The sequence below is a fragment of the Ambystoma mexicanum genome, chromosome 10 (genome assembly GCF_040938575.1).
Source record: "Ambystoma mexicanum isolate Mex_15411 chromosome 10, UKY_AmexF1_1, whole genome shotgun sequence".
NCBI lineage: Eukaryota > Metazoa > Chordata > Amphibia > Caudata > Ambystomatidae > Ambystoma > Ambystoma mexicanum.
In genome coordinates this window covers 476,625,516-476,644,249 of record NC_090932.1, presented here as the reverse complement: position 1 = coordinate 476,644,249, position 18,734 = coordinate 476,625,516, and the positions used below count along the sequence as shown (strand labels likewise).

At 44.9% G+C, this 18,734-nt stretch overlaps 1 protein-coding gene across 1 annotated transcript in view; it reads left to right on the top strand.

Moving 5' to 3' along the window:
- The window catches only part of LOC138492892 (alpha-1,4-N-acetylglucosaminyltransferase-like), a 52,295-nt gene extending 39,463 nt beyond the window's left edge, over positions 1 to 12,832 (top strand). The window contains exon 3 of the mRNA XM_069620205.1: positions 12,180 to 12,832. Coding sequence (XP_069476306.1) covers positions 12,180 to 12,773 — 594 coding nt within the window. The 3' untranslated portion in view covers positions 12,774 to 12,832. The remainder of the gene's footprint in view (positions 1 to 12,179) is intronic.
- Positions 12,833 to 18,734: the final 5,902 nt, after the last annotated feature.

Genomic DNA, 18,734 nt, shown 5'->3' with positions numbered 1-18,734 from the left:
TATCATGCTTACTTTTTCCACAGATGCCAAGAAAAATAAATGCCAAGTCACAGTAAGAAATAGCTAGATTGACTGCTGCAAAATGCCAGTCTGGCACAGTAATAACACACCATGCTTGCTTAACTGTAGATGCCCAGTAAAAATGCCATATCACAAGAAGAAATGGCTAAACAGGCTCCACCCAAATGCCAGTCTAATAACAAGTATTATGCTTGCTTAATTATAACTTATAATTATAAGCAAAGTGATGCTAAGTGTTTGGCAGTGAGACAAGGCAGTGAACTTCGTGGCTGCTGACTGCCTTTATGCCTTTGTAAACTCTATGTGGCACAAAGGTGTATTATGCCTTTAACAAAAATTTCCAGGCTGCACCTACATATGGACCTCTTTCTGCGAAGCGAAGTGATGCTAAGTGTTTGGCAGTGTTTGGTAGGGGTTATCCTGGTCCAAGTTTGAGGTGATTTGCAGAGTTTGCCATTTGGGACCTGCTTGACCCGTTGTGCCACGGCTTGCCCTGCCCCCCAATCTGCCTCACTCTTTCACGGAAAGGACTATGTGGTAAGCCTTTGTATCCACTTTTTACAAAGTTTCCTGCAACGTTATTCCTGCTGTTCGCTGGCGCTTTATCAGCGATATTTTAGGTAAACTATTTTATCATGTGGAAATATTTATGGCTCAATCGTGTCTTTTCCCTGCTTGATTCAAACGGTTTAAACTTTACGTCTATCAGCCACGCCAAAGAATATTAAACTCTGCAGTTGAATACTTCAACTGCATTCAGGGAGTGCACTGGCGAGTACTGTTCAGCTGCGGTCAGCTGTGTATGTTGGTCGTCCTGCTCGCCAACTCCTGCAACAACATGTTTTAAAAGACCCACAACATTCTGTTTCCAGAGACTTAGACACGTATAACTTTGCAGGTATTTGGACATTATAAATGATCTCATTACTTATTTTATAATCCATATACTGCGTGGCTAAAACCACTTTTCTTTGTTGTCCTAGACTAAGCCACGCCCACCACCTACATGACCATTTACAAAACTGGGAACGGCCGCGCATCTATGAACGCGCATTCAGGGAATGCACCAGCGAGTGCTGTTCCGCTGCTCAGCTGCGCTGTATGCCGCCTCCCCTCTCCCGCCACTACCTAATTTCTCAATTGCATAATGGCCACATAATTCCCACTCGCACTTTCTTTCTCTATTATGGCCACTGTTAGGCAGAATTATATGCAGCACCCTTTGGGAACACCACACACAATTAGGACTACAAGTGACAGTACAAATTAACCTTTGGTACAAGCCTGTAGTACACAATAAAGTGGTAGTGATGGCTGAGCAGCCAGACTTATCTCAAGAGTAAGTGAGCAGTATCAATAGTTACACAAAGGACAGCAATTACTATGATTCAAACAAACACTAACTCAAGGTTTCTGAGTAAAAGAATATACATTTATTTACACATCAGTTATTAAACATTTCACTATTATCAAGCAATTGAAAAATCACGATTCTAATACACTACACCACACCCAATAGATTTTGGCTCAAAATGAAGTGTGAGCAAAATGGCAATCCAGTAATAAAAAGGGAGGGAAAGACAAAGTTAGACAAAAGTTGAGCAGCACCAACAAGTAAGTAATTAGGGCAATCTATAAAAAGGAACTACAGTGAGCAAATCAAATCAAGAGGCCAGGGCCAAAGTCAATGGACCAAAGTCTTTGCAGAGGATCACACAGTTCAGGGTAGTTCGCGGTTAAGTCTTTTCCAAGAGTTCAGAATGAAGTTGGTCAGACGAAATGTTACTTTAAAGAATGGAGAAGGACAAGCCCTCGGATTGGCGAAAGATTTCACACACTTTCACAGCGGCTGGACGAAACGAACAACCGGGTTAGCACAGTACCTTTAGAGCAGAAGAATGCTGTAGCTGCGGCAGATGTTCCTGGCAGGCTCACGGTTCCTGAAGCGACTGTCGGACTGACAAGAAGGAGGAAGACTGGAGGGTTCTGCACTGCCCAGGGAAGAAACCAGCAACAAAGCAAAGAGATGAATAAAAGGTGCGCTCCTTAAAACGCAAGCAGGGTCCATTCCTCCTGACTATCCGGTTCACTGTAGCTGTGCACAGCAAATTTGACCAGAGGAGAGAGGCTTGGCTTACAGGTTGGTGAACTGGTTGTTTCCACTAGCTCAAGGGGAGAAGATTCATTGCAGATGTTCCCTGTCGTCAAAGTTTGGAGATTCGGACTCGCAGCAGGGCTTCACCGTGAGGTTCAGTCATGGTAGAGGTCCTCTTCTGTCAGCTTTTTGTCAGCTCTCTCGAACCAGTGGCGACTCTGCCTTCTCAGTCCCAGAGACCTGCTTTTCATGCAGTTGTCCCACATTATTCACACAGCCTGGCTGTCATTCCCACAGCAAAGGGGCTGTCCCACCGGGACAGTCACCACAGCCAATCATACCAGAGTGCGACATGGGTCTCCAAGGAGACCCTGTGCAGGGAGTCCTAAACCCCCCCTCACATCCTATCCCCCTCGTACATTCAGGCGCCTAAGGAGGGCTTCTGTGTAGAATCCTGCGAAAGGACGGTGAACAAAGGAACCAAACCTGGTTTGGCGCGCAGAGTAAAACACGAGAAAGACTTTTACAAAAAGAAATGCTGAATAAACCTAGCCGGAACCGTATAAAAATGTATACGGTCTAGCAGGTTTAAGTTTGAGGCTACCAAGATAGACTAAAACAATACCAGGGCTATTTAAGATAACCGCAGTAGGAAAAATAGGGTAGTTACCACTGCCACCAGCCAAGTCTTAATGAAAAGGGAATAAAACAATGTTCCAAGAGAAATAGACAAAAGGGATAAGTATTAGCCCTTTCAGAACTCTATGTAAGATAGTTTGTACTGGGTTTGTGAGTTTTAAAAAAGGCTAATAAAGTCAATGGCAACTTAACAAGTTCTGGGAGACAGTAGTCAGTCCCAGAAAATGGAGTCTGAGTTGGGAAGTCTAAAAAGACAACCCTGTGTCACTGCACTGAAGGTGCTGTGTAACACACAGTAAAAAGATGATGCCTATGTAGCAGGTGAGGCTCCACAGTCTATGAACACTGACCATGTTAAACACACACAGCAAAAACACATGTAAGAGTGGGAAAAAAGGCTTACACTCTTACATGGTGAAACAAATAAATCCTAGAAATGCAGCAAAGCTGCTGACGGACTCAGTAGGTAAGGGAAATTAGACATTCTGTAGAATTCTCCCTAACATCCACATAGAATCTAATGGCCATGATGCCTCACCAAGCAGTGTTGTTCCTTGGCAAACAATCTAGACAAAAAGGTGTAGTCTCAACCACCCCAGCTAACAGTCTCCTGCCACGTGTACAAACAAAGCGCGTCCAGATTGTGGGGTCAGATATTAGGCAACCATGCCTCATGCCGAGGGTCTCCATGGACGGACAATTTACTCCAAGCCATCCTCGTGTTTCATTTCAAGCAGTTGATTCACCTCGCCCTCCTGACCCTGCTAACCTGCAGCAGCCGGCAATCCTTGAACATGCAGAACTATCAGATCGGACATTACGATCGTGCCTGACTCCCTCCTTAATAGAATCAGATCATGATTGTTTTGCCACTCCCTCTGCTACTGTAGAGAACACACCTCGCCCTCAAGTGACTATAACCGTACATGCTACAGACTCCAGTCATATACCCAAAATGTACAACAATCCATACCACAAAGAAAGCTTGCAAATTCCATTAATCAACAAATTCAATCCACAAGCGCTCAACCAATCAACAAACTGAGTAATCGCGTGAAAACAACCGGCGATCCCTGGCTGCGCCCCAGCGTCATTGTGTGAAAACACCCTGCGATCCACGGCCACACCCCAGTGAAATCGCGCAAAAACACCTTACACTTCCAGGCCGCAACCCAGCCTAAGCACATAAAAACACCCCCCAATCCCTGGCTGCCCTCCATCGTAATTGCACGAAAAGAGATTGCAATCCCTGGCCGCACCCCAGCCAAATTGCATGAAATTGGGCCTCATTACGAGGTGGGCGTTAAGGGATTACTACATAAGCATCATTCTTTTCTTATGTGTCACACAGCACTTTCAGTGCAGTGGCACAGGGGTGTCTTTCAGACTCTCCAAGGTTTAAATACCTTCTCTGGGACTGACTACCGTCTCCCAGAGCATGAGAAGTTAAATTGACTTTACTAGTCCTTTTAAATTCATAAACACAGCACACACTATCAGGAGGAGATGGTGTCCAGGTGGCTTACGAGTTGGTTGTTCCCACCAAACTTAAAGGAAAAAGTCGTCCTTGAAGGGGCTTCTCTGTCGAGGGAGTTTCAGGCAATTTGGACCTGCAGCGGGGCTTTACCGGGCAAACCAATGGACCAGGAGCAACAGCAGTTATCTTGTTTCAGCTCGTCTTCGGTACTTTCATTCCAGTGGTCGACTGTGCCTTCCAAGTCCCAGAGACCTGCTTTTAAATAGTTTTCTCCCATTCACTCCAGCCTAGCTGTCACTCACCCAGCAGGGTGGCTGTCCTTGTCGGACAGTCAGCCAGCCAATCACGCCAGAGAGCATTCAGGTCTCCTAAAGAAAAAGATGATGCCTATGTAGTTGTCTAAAACTCCATATCCAAAGAACACAAAAGTAAAACACACATCAAAATACATGTAAGAGTGGGAAAAAAGGCTCACACTCTTTCCAGGTGAACATTAAAATCCTAGAAATCCAGCAAAGTTGCTGGGGGTCTCAAAAGGTAAGGGAAATTAGCACATTCCTGAGAATTCTCCCTAACAGCTGCCTGGGGGTCTTGTCTGGAGTGGGCTGCCTGGGGGGGGGGGGGGATTGTTCATTCTGGAGTGGTCTGCCTGGGGGGGGTCCTGTCTGGAGTGGGCTGCCTGAGTGGGTGTCACAGATGAGGGGGGTTGGACAGTGATATCCAGTCGGGAAGGGGCTGCCTGGGGGTGTCCTGTCTGGAGTGGGCTGCCTAGGGGGGTGTCTAGTCTGGAGTGGGCTGCCTGGGGGGGTGTCCAGACTGGAGTGTGCTGACTCGGGGCATTTTCCAATCTGGAGTGGTCTGCCTGGGGGGGTCTTTTCTGGAGTGGGCTGCCTGAGTGGGTGTCACAGGTGAGGGGGGCTAGGAGGTGGTGTCCAGTCGGGAGGGGGCTGCCTGTGGGGGTGTCCTGTCTGGAGTGGGCTGCCTGGGGGGGTGCTGTGCAGTCTGGAGTGGGCTGCCTGAGGGCGGTGTCCATTCTGTAGTGGGATGCCTGGTGGTGTTACAGATGAGGGAGGCTGGAGGGTGCTGTCCAGTCTGGAGGGGGCTGCCATGGTGGGGTGTCCCCTCTGGAGTGGGCTGCCTGGGGGGATGTCCAGTCTGCAGTGGACTGTCTGGGGGTCGTCACAGGGGAGGGGGCCTGGGGTGGTGTTCATCCTGGAGTGGGCTGCGCTGGGAGGTGTCCAGTATGGAGTAGGCTACCTGGGGTGTTGCAGTGACTGGAGGGGGCTGCCTGGGGAGGGTGTGTCCAGTCTGGAGTGGGCTACCTGGGGGGAGGGTGTCCAGTCTGGAGTGGAATACCGGGGGGTGGTCCATTCTGGTCTGGAGTGAGCTGCATGGGAGGATGTCACAGGTTAGGGGGGGCCTGCGGGGTGGTGTCCAGTCTGGAGTGGGCTGCCTGGGGGGTGTCTAGTCTGAATTGGACTGCCTGGGGGTTGTCACGGCTGAGGGGGCTGCCTGGGGATGGTGTCCAGTCTTGAGTGGGCTGTCTGGGGGGTCCAATCTGGAGTGGGCTGCCTTGGGGTCCAGTCTGGAGTGGGCTGCCTGGGGGGGGTCCAGTCTGGATTGTGATGCCTGGGGGATGTTACAGGAGATGAGGGGGTCAGGGGTCTGGTGTCCAGTCTAGAGTGGGCTGCCTGTGGGGGGTGTGTCCAGTCTGGAGTGGGCTGCCAAGGGGGCTGTCCAGTCTGCAGTGGGCTGTCTTGGGGTTGTCACAGGTGAGGGGGGCTGGGGGCGGTGTCCAGTCTGGAGAGGGCTGCCCTGGGGGGGGGTGTCCAGTCTGGAGTGGGCTACCTGGGGTATTGTACAGTCTGGAGGAGAGGCTGCCTGGGGAGGGTGTGTCCAGTCTGGAGTGGGCTGCCTGGGGGGGGGGGGTGTCCTGTCTGGAGTGGGCTGCCTGGGGGGGTGCCCAGTCTGGAGTGGGCTGTGTGGGGGGTGTCACAGGTGAGGGGGGCTCGGGAGTGGTGTCCAGTCTGGAAGGGGCTGTCTGGGAGGTTGTCCAGCCTGGAGTGGTCTGCCGGGGGGGCGTCCAGTCGGAAGTGGGCTCCCTGAGGGGGTCACTGGAGAGGGGGCTGGGGGTGAGGGGGGCTGGGGGTGATGTCCAGTCTGGATGGGTCTGCCTGAGGGGGGTCTGGTCTGGAGTGGGCAGCCTTGGGGGGAGATGTCCAGTCTGGAGTGGGCTTTCTGGGGGGTCCAGTCTGGAGTGGGCTGCCTGGGGGGGTTGTCCAATCTGGAGTGGGCTACCTGAGTGGGTGTCACAGGTGAGTTGGGATGTCCAGTCGGGAGGGGGCTGCCTGGGGGGTGCCCTGTCTTGAGTGGGCTGCCTAGGGGGGGTGTCCAGTCTAGAGCGGGCTGCCTGAGAGGGGTGTCCAGTCTGGAGTGGGCTGCCTGGGGGTGTCCAGTCTGGAGTGGGCTTCCTGGGGGGGTCCAGTCTGGAGTGGGTTGCCTGGGGGGTTGTCACACGTTAGGGTGGTTGGGAAGAGGTGTCCAACTGGAGGGGGCTGCTTTGGGAAGGGTGTGTCCAGTCTGGAGTGGGCTGCCTGGGGGGGATGGCCAGTCTGGAGTGAGCTACCCTGGGGGATCCAGTCTGGAGTGGGTTGCCTGGGGTGTTGTACAGTCTGGAGGGGACTGCCTGGGCTTGTGAGGGAGGACCGCAGTTTTGCTGGGGTGCAGCCAGGGATTGCGAGGAGAGGCACATTATTTTTGCTGGGGTGCAGCCTGTGCTTGTGAGGTGAGGTGCGTGATTTTGCTGGAGTGCAGCCTGGGCTTGAGAGGTGAGGCATGTGATTATGCTGAGGTGTCCTGGCTTGCAAGGTGAGGAGCGTGATTTCGCTGTTGTGCAGTTTGGACTTGCGAAGGTTGACCCGCGTTTTCTCTGGAGTGCAGCCTTGCGAGGTGAGGTGCGCGATTTTGCAGGGGTGCAGGCTTGCTTTGGGCCCCATTCCATGAATCAGGCCCATAGTGTTTTCTAAATGTCCTCTTTATAGATCATATGGGTTCTTATTCTTTAAAAGGATGATTTCCTCTGTGAGTCTACGGTTTGCTGTCTCTTTCATATGTGTATGAATCAGCACATTCAGCAGTGTATACATCTGTCTTTTAGTTGTGTTAATATGAAGGTAATCAAGCACCGTGCATTCTTCCATGTGAAACTGAACTTATTTCTGAAATGTTTTCAAGTTTTTGATGTCAGCATGCCACTGCATGCCTCATAATGGGAACTAAAACATTTGACATCTTCCTCCATCCTAAGAGAATTACAGTGGCTCCTAGAAAGGATACTCTTGTCTTCATCGGATACAAGGTAACTACTGCCAGAACCCCAGCCTGGCCAGCCACAAAACATTATTAATATGTTCCTAAAGAACCTAAACAACTCTGCAATTTTTAAGTTTCAAATGGTCTCAATCATTTGTCCTGGTAAGGGATCTCTCAACATGTCTATAGTGAAACAGCTGGGGACCTGATGCGCGATGAGGCACCGGATATGTATGCAGCAGGTGTGGCACTAATATGATAGCTGCTTCTTAGTGGTTGGCGTGGTGGCTGGGAGATCAGGAGTATGTGTTTGTTCTGGCAGGGTGATACCGAGACTGATTCTGGCTGCATTTGGCCTGAGGAGAACGCCTAGTTTGGCGGGTGTCAGCCATCTGTGTTTAGTTACGATGATGGGGAGTATGTGGCAGGTGTTGGTATGAGAACAGCTATACTGAATGTGTCATAGTATCGCTGTGTTCTAGTTGAGTGATGGTGTATAGAAGAGAGTAAGCGTGGTGATGTGATATGGTGGTTTTCAGTAGGTGCTTGAGATCGAGTGCGCATCTGAACCATTTAGTCTATCTGTTTTATTCACTCAGTCTGTGCAGTCTGCTTCGTCTGTTCACACATTTCGCCTGGTTCTTTGTTTGGTTTATTAGTCATTCCATTCATTTTATCATTCAATCGTTAATCTACATAAACTGGTCAGTCATCTCCATCTGGTTCTGCCCACTCTATCTGCTCTGTTCATTCCCATCTGTTCCACCCACTCCATCTGTTCCATCCATCCCATCCGTTCCATCCACTCCATCCGGTCCATCCACTCCATCCGTTCCATTGCATAAGAGCAGTTATTGAGTTGTTTCCTGAAATATAGGTGCATTTTTAGTGGTCCTAATTGTGACTGGGATGCATAAGAAACGCTAATCCCCAGCCACCTGAGTACGATCCAACCCCTGGGGATGCAACCGGATCGGAACATGTACATGTTGTGGCCGACAATTTGTATGACACTGCCGCAAAGATAACATTTGTCGAGCAAATAAATGCAACTGTGTATTGAAAACTAATACGTGCTCAGGATGAATAGCTTTTTTCTCTAGTTGTTTCTCGGACTGCTGAAATTCCTGTGAACACGTACTAACTCTTTAACCTTCATAGCATAAATCTGAAATTGTATTATCTTGATTCCATTTTAATTCCCCACAAATAACATTTAATTAAATAAACTATTCGAATTTCGTTGGTAAATAACTCAGTATGTATCTTATCTGTACTCGGCACTACCTTTTGTATATTTCTTTAACTTTTTCATTTTTTCCGTACACCATTTTTTGCACATCGTTATTCATTGTAGCACCCTACACTTGTTTTAACATTTCCAAACTGGTTTGGAATCCCATTAATCTCTTTGTAACGTAACACAAGTTTTCTTATAAAAGACATAATTGCATTGCCAAAAATCCTTCTCCTTAAAATTTCTGTGCACAAAAGCATTGGATATCAACATATTTTTACACCAGCCCCACATTTAGCGAATCCATGTTCACTATAACTTTCAGTTACATCTCAGCAACAGCATTTTTTTTAAATTGAATTTAGTTGAGAGAATTCAACTTTTATCAAATTTAACACATCATTTTTACAAAATTCAAAAACAGCAAATAATAGCAATCTTTAAACGGAGAGAATTTCCTAATATATAAAAGCAACATTTAAACTCTTATTCGAAGGAAACATCACAATCAATCAAGATAAAACAGATAGATAAATGAATCATTCATAATCAAGGTTAAAAGAAGAAAAGAAGAAGAAAATAAGATCTAACAAGGTTAATGAACATCTTCATATGCACATAAGAATATTTACATAGTGAAATGAAATGTAAAATTCAACCATTATACCTTAGTACCTATACAAATACATATTTACACATTCAATATTGATTAATGTATGAATCCTCCATAGGATGCAAAGTTAAGATTCCTCTCACACAGAATTCACCACACTATGAGGTGACTATAAAATCTAGAATCATATGTCTTTTTCTTCTACTCTTTGCAGCCTATAAGCTTCTAAGTCATCAGTGGGACAGTCTCTCCATTTAAGTTTAATGCATTCATAAGGTTGTGAGTTGCAATGCGGATACTAATAATTTTGGTGGATAGGATAGTTGGCCATCTATACTCTGGGGCCATCGAGCCAAAAAAGTCAGATGTTTCCAAAAAAATGTGATTCTTAGATCCATTAATGCTGGTTATTCAATTATTATATGTTTAAGTGTCTCCTTAATGGTTGGATCCGCACAAAATCTGCAAAAGTTCTCTTCACCACTAATAAGATGTCTCCTTGCCAACACATCCCTAGTTCGAACTAAATTAAAAGGAAGGCGCATAATAGAGGATCGTATCTGGGGCGAAGGAGCTCTATGCAAATAGCTTTCCATAACTTTTACTTTTTTATGCGCAAATGCAAACCCATCAAAATCTTTATAAGTAAGGCACAGATTCCTGGTTGAAATCCAATCCCTCCTATAAATCTTATCTTTGGCTTTAATAGGATTCATAATGAGAGTCTCGATGCTCACATCTGCATTAACAAGAATTTTCATAATATATGTTGACCATGAGCGTACAAAACTATGAGATGATGTTAGCATTTAGACCAAGAGGGTAGCCAGAATGTTATCAATTCTTGTGTTTATCAAACATTTACAAAAAAGTTTTAAAAACAAAATACATTATTTTGCCGCAACGAAAAAACTGTCAACATATATGCCGGCTTTGATCCCCCCACTAAAGATGTCACAATTAAAAAATATAGATTTAAAAATGTCCGTGGTCGGTTAGTACAAGATTCAAATGCATTTTATGATAAAACCAGATGGTATGCATAGTCTCTCGAAGTTGTATTCAGAGCAGCCTGTTCCAGTCTCATGGGTGATGCCCCACCCCTGCTTGGAAACCAGCACTCCTACTTTAAAATGTACAGCCATACTAAAATGTGGTGACCTTTGTATCATTATCTTTTCTGTCTATGTGTGGTGCTGAATTGACTCTTTGTCTGGCGTACATGTGCATGTAATGAAAGTCTGGAAATGCAGGTACATATTAATATGGCATTACATTCAAATATTGACACTTTCTCTGACAACCACTTCAACACTAGATGTGGAGAGAACTGTAAATTACAACAGATTGGTGTCCACAACTCAATAAGCGTGGGCCAAAATCCAGCTGTAGATTTAGGGCCATTGCAATGATGGGGTGGGCAGCTCCTCACAGATGTATTCATGGTTCAACTCTATATTCTGTAATGCTAGAATGTCTTCCTTAAAAGCAATGTCTTCAAATAACAACTGGAAAAGAAGTTGCTCTCTGTAGATATTGGGACTTCATTAAGGAAAATTGCTTACTTTTTGCAAGAGCAAACCCCCGTTTGGTGTCTCCAAATTCATGGCCTCATTACAGGTTGACCGGTGTGGAAATAACATGCTGATAATTCCTTATACTGGCACGTTTCCACCAGCCAACTACAACTTTGCCAGTGGGGTGCCTGATTTACCACCAGGTAACAGGCACCTTAGTGGCAAAAAAACGCAGGTATTACCGGCACCTGTGTTACCAGTGCCGGTAATACCAGCAATCCCTCCATGGAGTCCTATGGAACTCCATTAAATAGGGGTGTACCACCCTTACCAGCACTCATAATGCGGCAGTAATACCACCAGACTAAGTGCCAGTAACGGTAATACATTTTGCCGGTAACCTGGTGGTAAATCCGACAGGATTCCAGGAAACTTTAAATGAGGCCCATAACTGACCAAATTTCATATGACATTTGGTCTTTGCTGACATCCTTTTCTGGTGCATTGCAGTGACTCATAATAGGCCTTGTAAGAATTGGACGAGCTGGGTTCTGTAAACCTACTGATGTAATCTCCTAACGTGCTGCTTTCTGTTGCTGGAAAGCCAATGAAAAGGAAAAGTAAGGGATGGACAGACGCCACACTTCCGCTCCTTTAAGATTGCCACCTTGATAACTTGCTCTGTCATCCACTTAGCAGTCCTGTGTCTGCCCCCAAACCTATCCTGTTATCCTCAATATCCATGTTCACCTTACACAGAGCCCTAGCTAATTCAACCCATCCTTCTCTTCCAGCTATTTTGCTTTCCCAAATCAAATGCACAATGCTAATCCACCACCTCAGCCAAATCCACAATCTCATTCAACCACCCCTCCACTCCTTCCTTGCTCTTTCCTTTCTCATCAGCCCACTATTAAGTCACAGTATAAAGGGAGTGGCTTTTTTGTGAGTTAGTGTTACAAATTGGCACCAACATGATCCTCGCCATTAGGAGGCGGAAAACCACCTTTTCCAGTCTTTCGCTTTGCTGCCATTACATTTCTACCTACTTGGTACAGAAATTGAGACTGCTGATCATTATTCAAATATACAGTGGGGATTTGTTTTTAGTGTTCTGCTATGCTGCAGTTGGATTATGGACATTGTCCCAAACATATATGAATCACAAATTCTGTACATTCTTACATACAATATTGTAAATTGGCATTGCTAAATACAGCTGTCATTCATGAGAGTGCTAATGGTTATTGTATTTACTTTCTTTGCAGATTGACCCAAGCAAGCAGCGCTACTGGACTCATCATGTGTCTGATGCCTGCAGGGCGGCACTGGTATGGAAGTATGGGGGTATCTACATGGACACAGATGTGGTCTCCTTGAGGCCAGTCCCAGTTGAAGACTTCCTGGTGGCAGAGGATTATCAATACTGCAGCAGTACTGTGCTTGGCTTTCGCAAACATCACCCCTTCCTCTGGGACTGCATGGCAGATTATGTAACCAATTATAATGGGGACAAGTTTGGGCAGCAGGGGCCGTTGCTGTACACTCGCATGTCTGCAAAACTGTGCAAGATGCCAGACTTTGCCAAAGTGGGAGATGCTATGTGCCAGAACATTTCCTATTTGCAGCCGAAGCGATTCTACCCCTTTTTGTATACTTCCTGGAATATATTTTATGAGAAATGGGAGAATTTGGAGAGTTTGGAGAGTGTATTTAAATTGTCATATGGCCTCCACTTCTGGAACTTTCTGAACAAGAAACACAAAGAGGTGACAGCGGGAAGCAACTCTCTAGCAGAACACCTTTTCAAGGAAAAGTGTCCATTAACCTACTACAGTTTAGTAAAGCGGAATACCAGCTAAGTGACATATTTCAGATGGTGAGAAGAACCAAAGTAAACTTTTTGAAAAAAGGACTTACTTTACAATGATCGATTTATTTTGTGTGTTTTAGCTGTATGATATTTTACTCAGGGAAGCACTGCAGGGACAATCTGAACCTTTCATTTACATGGCCAATGGAATCTTTGGGTGAAGTGGGCCTTGAGAAAAGAACTGCTAAAAAAAGCTCTCAGATTTTCGATGTACATTCCTATTTTACATGGCAGTTTTTCAGCTGAAAACAGATTGCATGGTGCTTTATGCGGACCCACCTACGTTTGTGTATCTGTGATGTCTTTACTGCAATTATTCTCTTGAAGGAGGAAAACAAATGCTACTTTAGGGCTAGAATAAGCATTTGTCCTGAGGCATTGTATCCCTAATCCTTGGGTCCAAAAGGGCTATTGGCAGACCAGGAGGCTCCTTTGACAACAATTCTTATTAATTTATATTGGAACCCTGCCAAAATAGGATGCAATGCCTTTATTTGGGTTGGGATGAAGGCGAATGATGAAGTAAGGTTGGAGTGAGATAATCTGCATATTTTATTGGCAGGGGACATTAACATCAAATGTGTTCCGAAAGGAGGTTGTGACAAGTATGGGGGAAAGTCTAACCCCGCTGGTGAACTGAGACCTAAAGCTTAGCTTCAGTTTATGCAAAGCAGAGACTTACTGATTCTAAATAATAACATCAAAAGGAACATCCTGGCAAGTTGCACCTGGAGTCGAGACGTTGTAAAGGCGATATTAGATTACTGCTTTGCTTCCCGTAATATCTGTCACGAGGTGGAATCCCTGGTAGCAATGGCTATGGAGAACAGTGATCACTCCCTGCTTAAAATTGCCAGGTCCGGCTCCCTTAAATCAAAATCTGTGTTGATACAGTCACGTGGATGGTGGTCTCTCAAGGCCGTAATGGAATCCGACTTCTTAGACAGGATGTACTTGAAATTTCTTCTCTGTTGCAATCGAGAGTGGATTCAAATGAGGGGACTCTGAATTACGTGCCGTTATTGGCAAAATCTGTCCAGGTCCAGGGATCCAGGTCAAGACCAGATTTCATTCAGAAACACAGGATTGAAAACAGATTAGTGACTGAACACAAGAAGTATAGAGAAGATTTCAAGGCCTTGAGAGATCTCCCATTGACAAATCAGACATTAAGAAAAAAAAAGCAGCAGCAACAATATAACAACTGGCTGAGAAGCTTTAGAGCTGATCGTATGCAAGTCGACGGGACAAATATGCTGGCAATGTTAAGTTACAAAAACTCTAGATTTATGTGGGAATGGATTAACAAGGTTGGAACGCCTCAGGTAGCCTTACAAACCTTGTCTGTGATTAAACAACAGTGGATCGAACATTGTGACTCACTTCTCATGGATAAGACAATTGGTAACAGGACTGGAAGCTACAAAAGACAGAAATTCAAGAGGCAATCTTGAAACTCTCCACATCCAGGGTGCCTGGTCCAGATGCGCTTTCAAATTATGAGTTGAAACAGGCCCCTGATGAATGGTCAAAACTTGCCTATAATCTTTTTCGTAAGGTCTTAAAGGAAAAACGAATACCCTCTTCTTTCAAGAGGGCCATTATTGTACCTATTTTCAAGAGGGGGTTAAGAACTGATCCGGTTAATTATCTGTCCATTGCCCTTCTTAGCTGTTTGGGGTAAATCTTTGCAACCATTCTATTAAAGGGCCTGTCAAGATGGGCAATGGATTTGGAGCATGAAGATCCTAGGCAAACAGGTTTTGCCAGGGATATTGGCACAGGATTGAATTGGTTCCTATTAAATTTGCTTAAACTCCAGGCCATTAAGGGCAAGTACAAGTTGTAAGTTGCCTTTGTGGATCGGGAGCAACCTTTTGATAGTGTGAACCGGGAGCAATTATGCTCAAAGTTTAGGGACTGGAACTGCCCGGAGGAGCTTTTCGAGCCAATGGAAGCACTTTACTCAGACTCGACCATGCAGGTCTGTTTGAATTGTCAGGTATCGTTATCGAGAGAGATTGACGTTAATAGGGCTCTAACGCAGGGTTGTGTGTTTGCCCCTATTCTTTTTAATCTCTACATCTCAGACATAGGAGAGTCCCAGTAGGCCATAAAGGGCTTCCCTCCAAAAATCAATGGGGTCCCTCTCCCATGGATGGTATACGCGGATGACTTGCTGCTGATCGATAGGACACCAATAGGTCTCCAGAGGCGATTAGATGCTCTGCAAGCCTATATGTCTCTTAACGACCTGCGAGTTAACACAAACTAATCGAATATCCTGGTATTTAATGGGGGAAACAGATGGAAGAAGTGCCAGAAATTCAAGTGGCATGTAAACCATCATCCACTGGAATGTGCAGCCACCATCAATTAACTGGGAGTTTGTGTCAACCAGAGTGTGGCGGAAACCCCATGGGTTAATCTTTTGCGAGTAAAGGTTAAAAACCTTACAGCCCAAGGTATGATTCTCCATCAGCGATTTGGTAAGTTTCCATGACACCTCTGATTACATTTTACAACCAAAAAGTTTTCCCTATTCTATCTTATGGAGAGGAAACTTGTTTAAATCTTAAATATGAGCTCTGAGAGATCAAGCAAGGGCGTTTTGGGAAAAAAAATTAGGGTTGCCAAGGAGCCTGCTGATGGCTTGTATTGATTTTGAAATTGGCCTCTCATCCTTGTATGACGTTTCCCTGGGGAAATCCCTCTATTTTGAAAGTCACTGTTTGCCCTGTTCTGTTGGTTCCCCAGTTAGTCATCTTGGAGGACACGAAGGTGGCGACCAAGGTGGGCCATCTCGGGGAGTGGAAGGTCAAATGCACCAATTGTTTGATAGAGTTGGATTGCACTGTAGATAACTTAATTGCCAATCCAGCAATGCTAAAAAAGAAAATGTTTCAACAGGACTGGATATTGACTCAAGCAAAAAGGAATAGGTTAAACCTCATGAAAGATTACGTTCTAGAATGCAAGTCTTTAAAGGGGGTGCCAAAATATTTGAAGATGTTCCCTTGTCCAGCAGTACACGGGTGATTTTTGAGAAAGCGCTTAAACTTGTATCCAACACGCAAATTCTTAGTGGCCCAAAAACAGATGGGGGAGGATCTGTGGTCTTGTAGATTTTGTCTAAAATCTGAAGACCCAGAATCATTAATGCATCTATTGACTGCATGTGTAGGCTGGACAGACCAGAGTTCCCTTTTTTTTGGGCCATACAATTTCATCTGCGCCAACATTGGGGATTGACAATTGGTGGTTAAAGTTCTTGAGGGGAGTAAGCTACTCAGTAGTTTTTGTGATAATAAAATTCATTAATGGAATACCCCTGGAGACTAGTACTCACCCTGGGTCATGGAGAGGGAGGCTAACGTTGTGAAGCAAGAGGTTGGCCTGATAATTGGGTTGGTAAGAGGCTCTTTCTGTTTTCCCCCATGACTGAAATGTGGCTGTTGTTAAATCCACCTTCCCTCTTTTCTTTTCTTTTCTTTTCTTTTCTTTCCTTTTTCTTTTAACTTTTCCTTTTATTACTGTAGAAGTACATTATATCATGTTATAATATTTTCGAACATTTTAGGATCTTTTAATTGTTGCATAAAAGGATAAGGGTATGGATGGATCTGTTCATTTATTTTTTCTTTTATTCTTTAGGTAAATGTTTTTCTGCGTAATGATTAATTGTTAAAGGGTTGAAATAAACCAATACAAAACAATAAAATAAAAAAATAAGCTGTTCAAAATAAAAATTCAGATTTCATCCAGTGAATACATGTTATTTAGTAGACATGTGTTTCATTTTCATTAAATAAGCTGTACAAAATAACGATTATATTATCATCCAGTGCATATTTGGACACAGATTAATTTCTGAGGAAATCTTTTGCAGTGATATGGAAAGATGCTGAATGCTTGGAAGCAGAGGGGTGGTTCCATGTGTGTATAGGTTTGCATAATTAGTTGTTACGCCCCTTCATTAGAGAGAATATTGAAATGGATGATATTTTGCTTGGTAATGAACCAGATACATTAAATTACAGAACTTCAGATTTGGGACAACATTTGATGAGAAAGACATTAAAAATTCCGTACACACCAGTACCCTTTTCATGTGTGCATTCATTTATAGTATAGAATAGTGAAATGTCCTAAAGTATCATGCCTGGGAGACCATTGAAGAAGGGAGATTAACATCGCCACAATGGCAACTCCTTTTAATTTGAATTGGAATCTTCAAATGAAGTAGAGTCTTTAATTATATAAAGTGACAAAAAAAGGTGATAACTACAACTTAAATGTAAGGTGTGAAAAAATATACACCACTAAAACATGGTCAACAAAAAATGCCTTGTGCATGTATTACAGTGACAAATGAAATGCAGCTACAGCAAAGGCCTCATCCCAGGAAACACATAAGAGAAACATCATAGTCACTCAGAAGCATTGTGGGTGTCAGTTTAGAACATATGCGAATTGCATGCAGGCGAATACCAACACTTACGCTTACATGTTGCTGGTCACCCGCATGCAATTTTAAACGTTCTCAAAAAGGAGTGTCATTGTGAAGAGTAAAACTAGGCAAAATTACCTTTACACTGCAGCTGCAAATGTGCAGCATATTCAATTGGATACATTTGTGTTATGCTCGTCATGAAGTCCTATACAAAACACAATATTATATTATTATTATTAATACAGAATAAAATATGTTTAACAAATAATTAGGAAAACAAGTCTTGAAGAAGAAAAACTGAATAGCTACACACTGCACATTCCAATCATTCCCATCTAATAACTCTATAAAATGAAGCTTGGTGCACAATATACAACATGCTTACTATGGGCCTCATTACAAGTATGCTGGCCATGAAGTAGCGTTGCTGGTATATCCGTACCGGCACCCTTTTCTGGACCATTGCAGTCAACGTTGCGATGCCGGAAACACTGGCATTGCGGACCAGGCGTTAATTGGATTCTGGTGTGTAGAAACATGCCACAGGTGCACAAAATCAGCACAGGTGGACCCAATAGCCTGTTCCACTGCACAAAAGGAGAACTCCCACACCCCACACCCCTTCCAAAACCACAATTAGAAAATTAGCAATTAATAACCTACCGTTATCACTAGCAGTACTGGAGCTAGAGGACATGCCTTTGGAGCTACTGATTGAAGAGGCAGTGAGGTGGAGGACGCAGTGGAGGTGAATGAGGAGAAGGAGGGCCATCATGGCCCAGCCAATCCCCAATGTGCAGCAGGTTGTAACCCGCAGGCAGCCAACAATCCCTCGCCTAAGGGCCACCCCATTCAATCTCACCCCTGCTCAGATACACACCTTGTACCAGGTAGACAGTGACACCATCACCATTATAGAGGACCTGATACATGATGACCTGGTTAGCCGCATAAATAGTCGCATAAAAATAGCAGCTGCATGTTATCTCCCAACTCTGTTTCTCCCCTGTGCTCTACCAGGCACTAGATGCACTCCTGTCCCATGTATGCGACCACATCAGTTTACCACTGACTGCAGAGGAGGTGAATGCCACAAAAATAGCATTTCATGCACTTGCAGGCATGCCTAATGTAATTGGTGCAGCCGACTGCACACATGTGGAGCTGGTGGTCAGACATGCTGTGGTGGTAGGGTACCACAACAGGAAGCTGTACCATTCACTCAATGTACAAATGGTGTGTGATGCCTGCCAGCTCATCACACATTGCTGTGCAAGATTCCCTGGCTGTATACATGACTTCCTGGTGCTGCATAACTCCATGCTGCCCCGCCACATGGCACGACACGCGGGACATTGTACCTGGCTGAGTCTAACTAGAAGGCCATGTGCACTGTTGTATTGGGGGGAAGTAATCAGCATAGCAAACCTGGCTGCTGGCTGAGGCTAACTAGAAGTCCATGTGCACTGTTGTATTGGGGTGAGGGGTGGTGGGGGG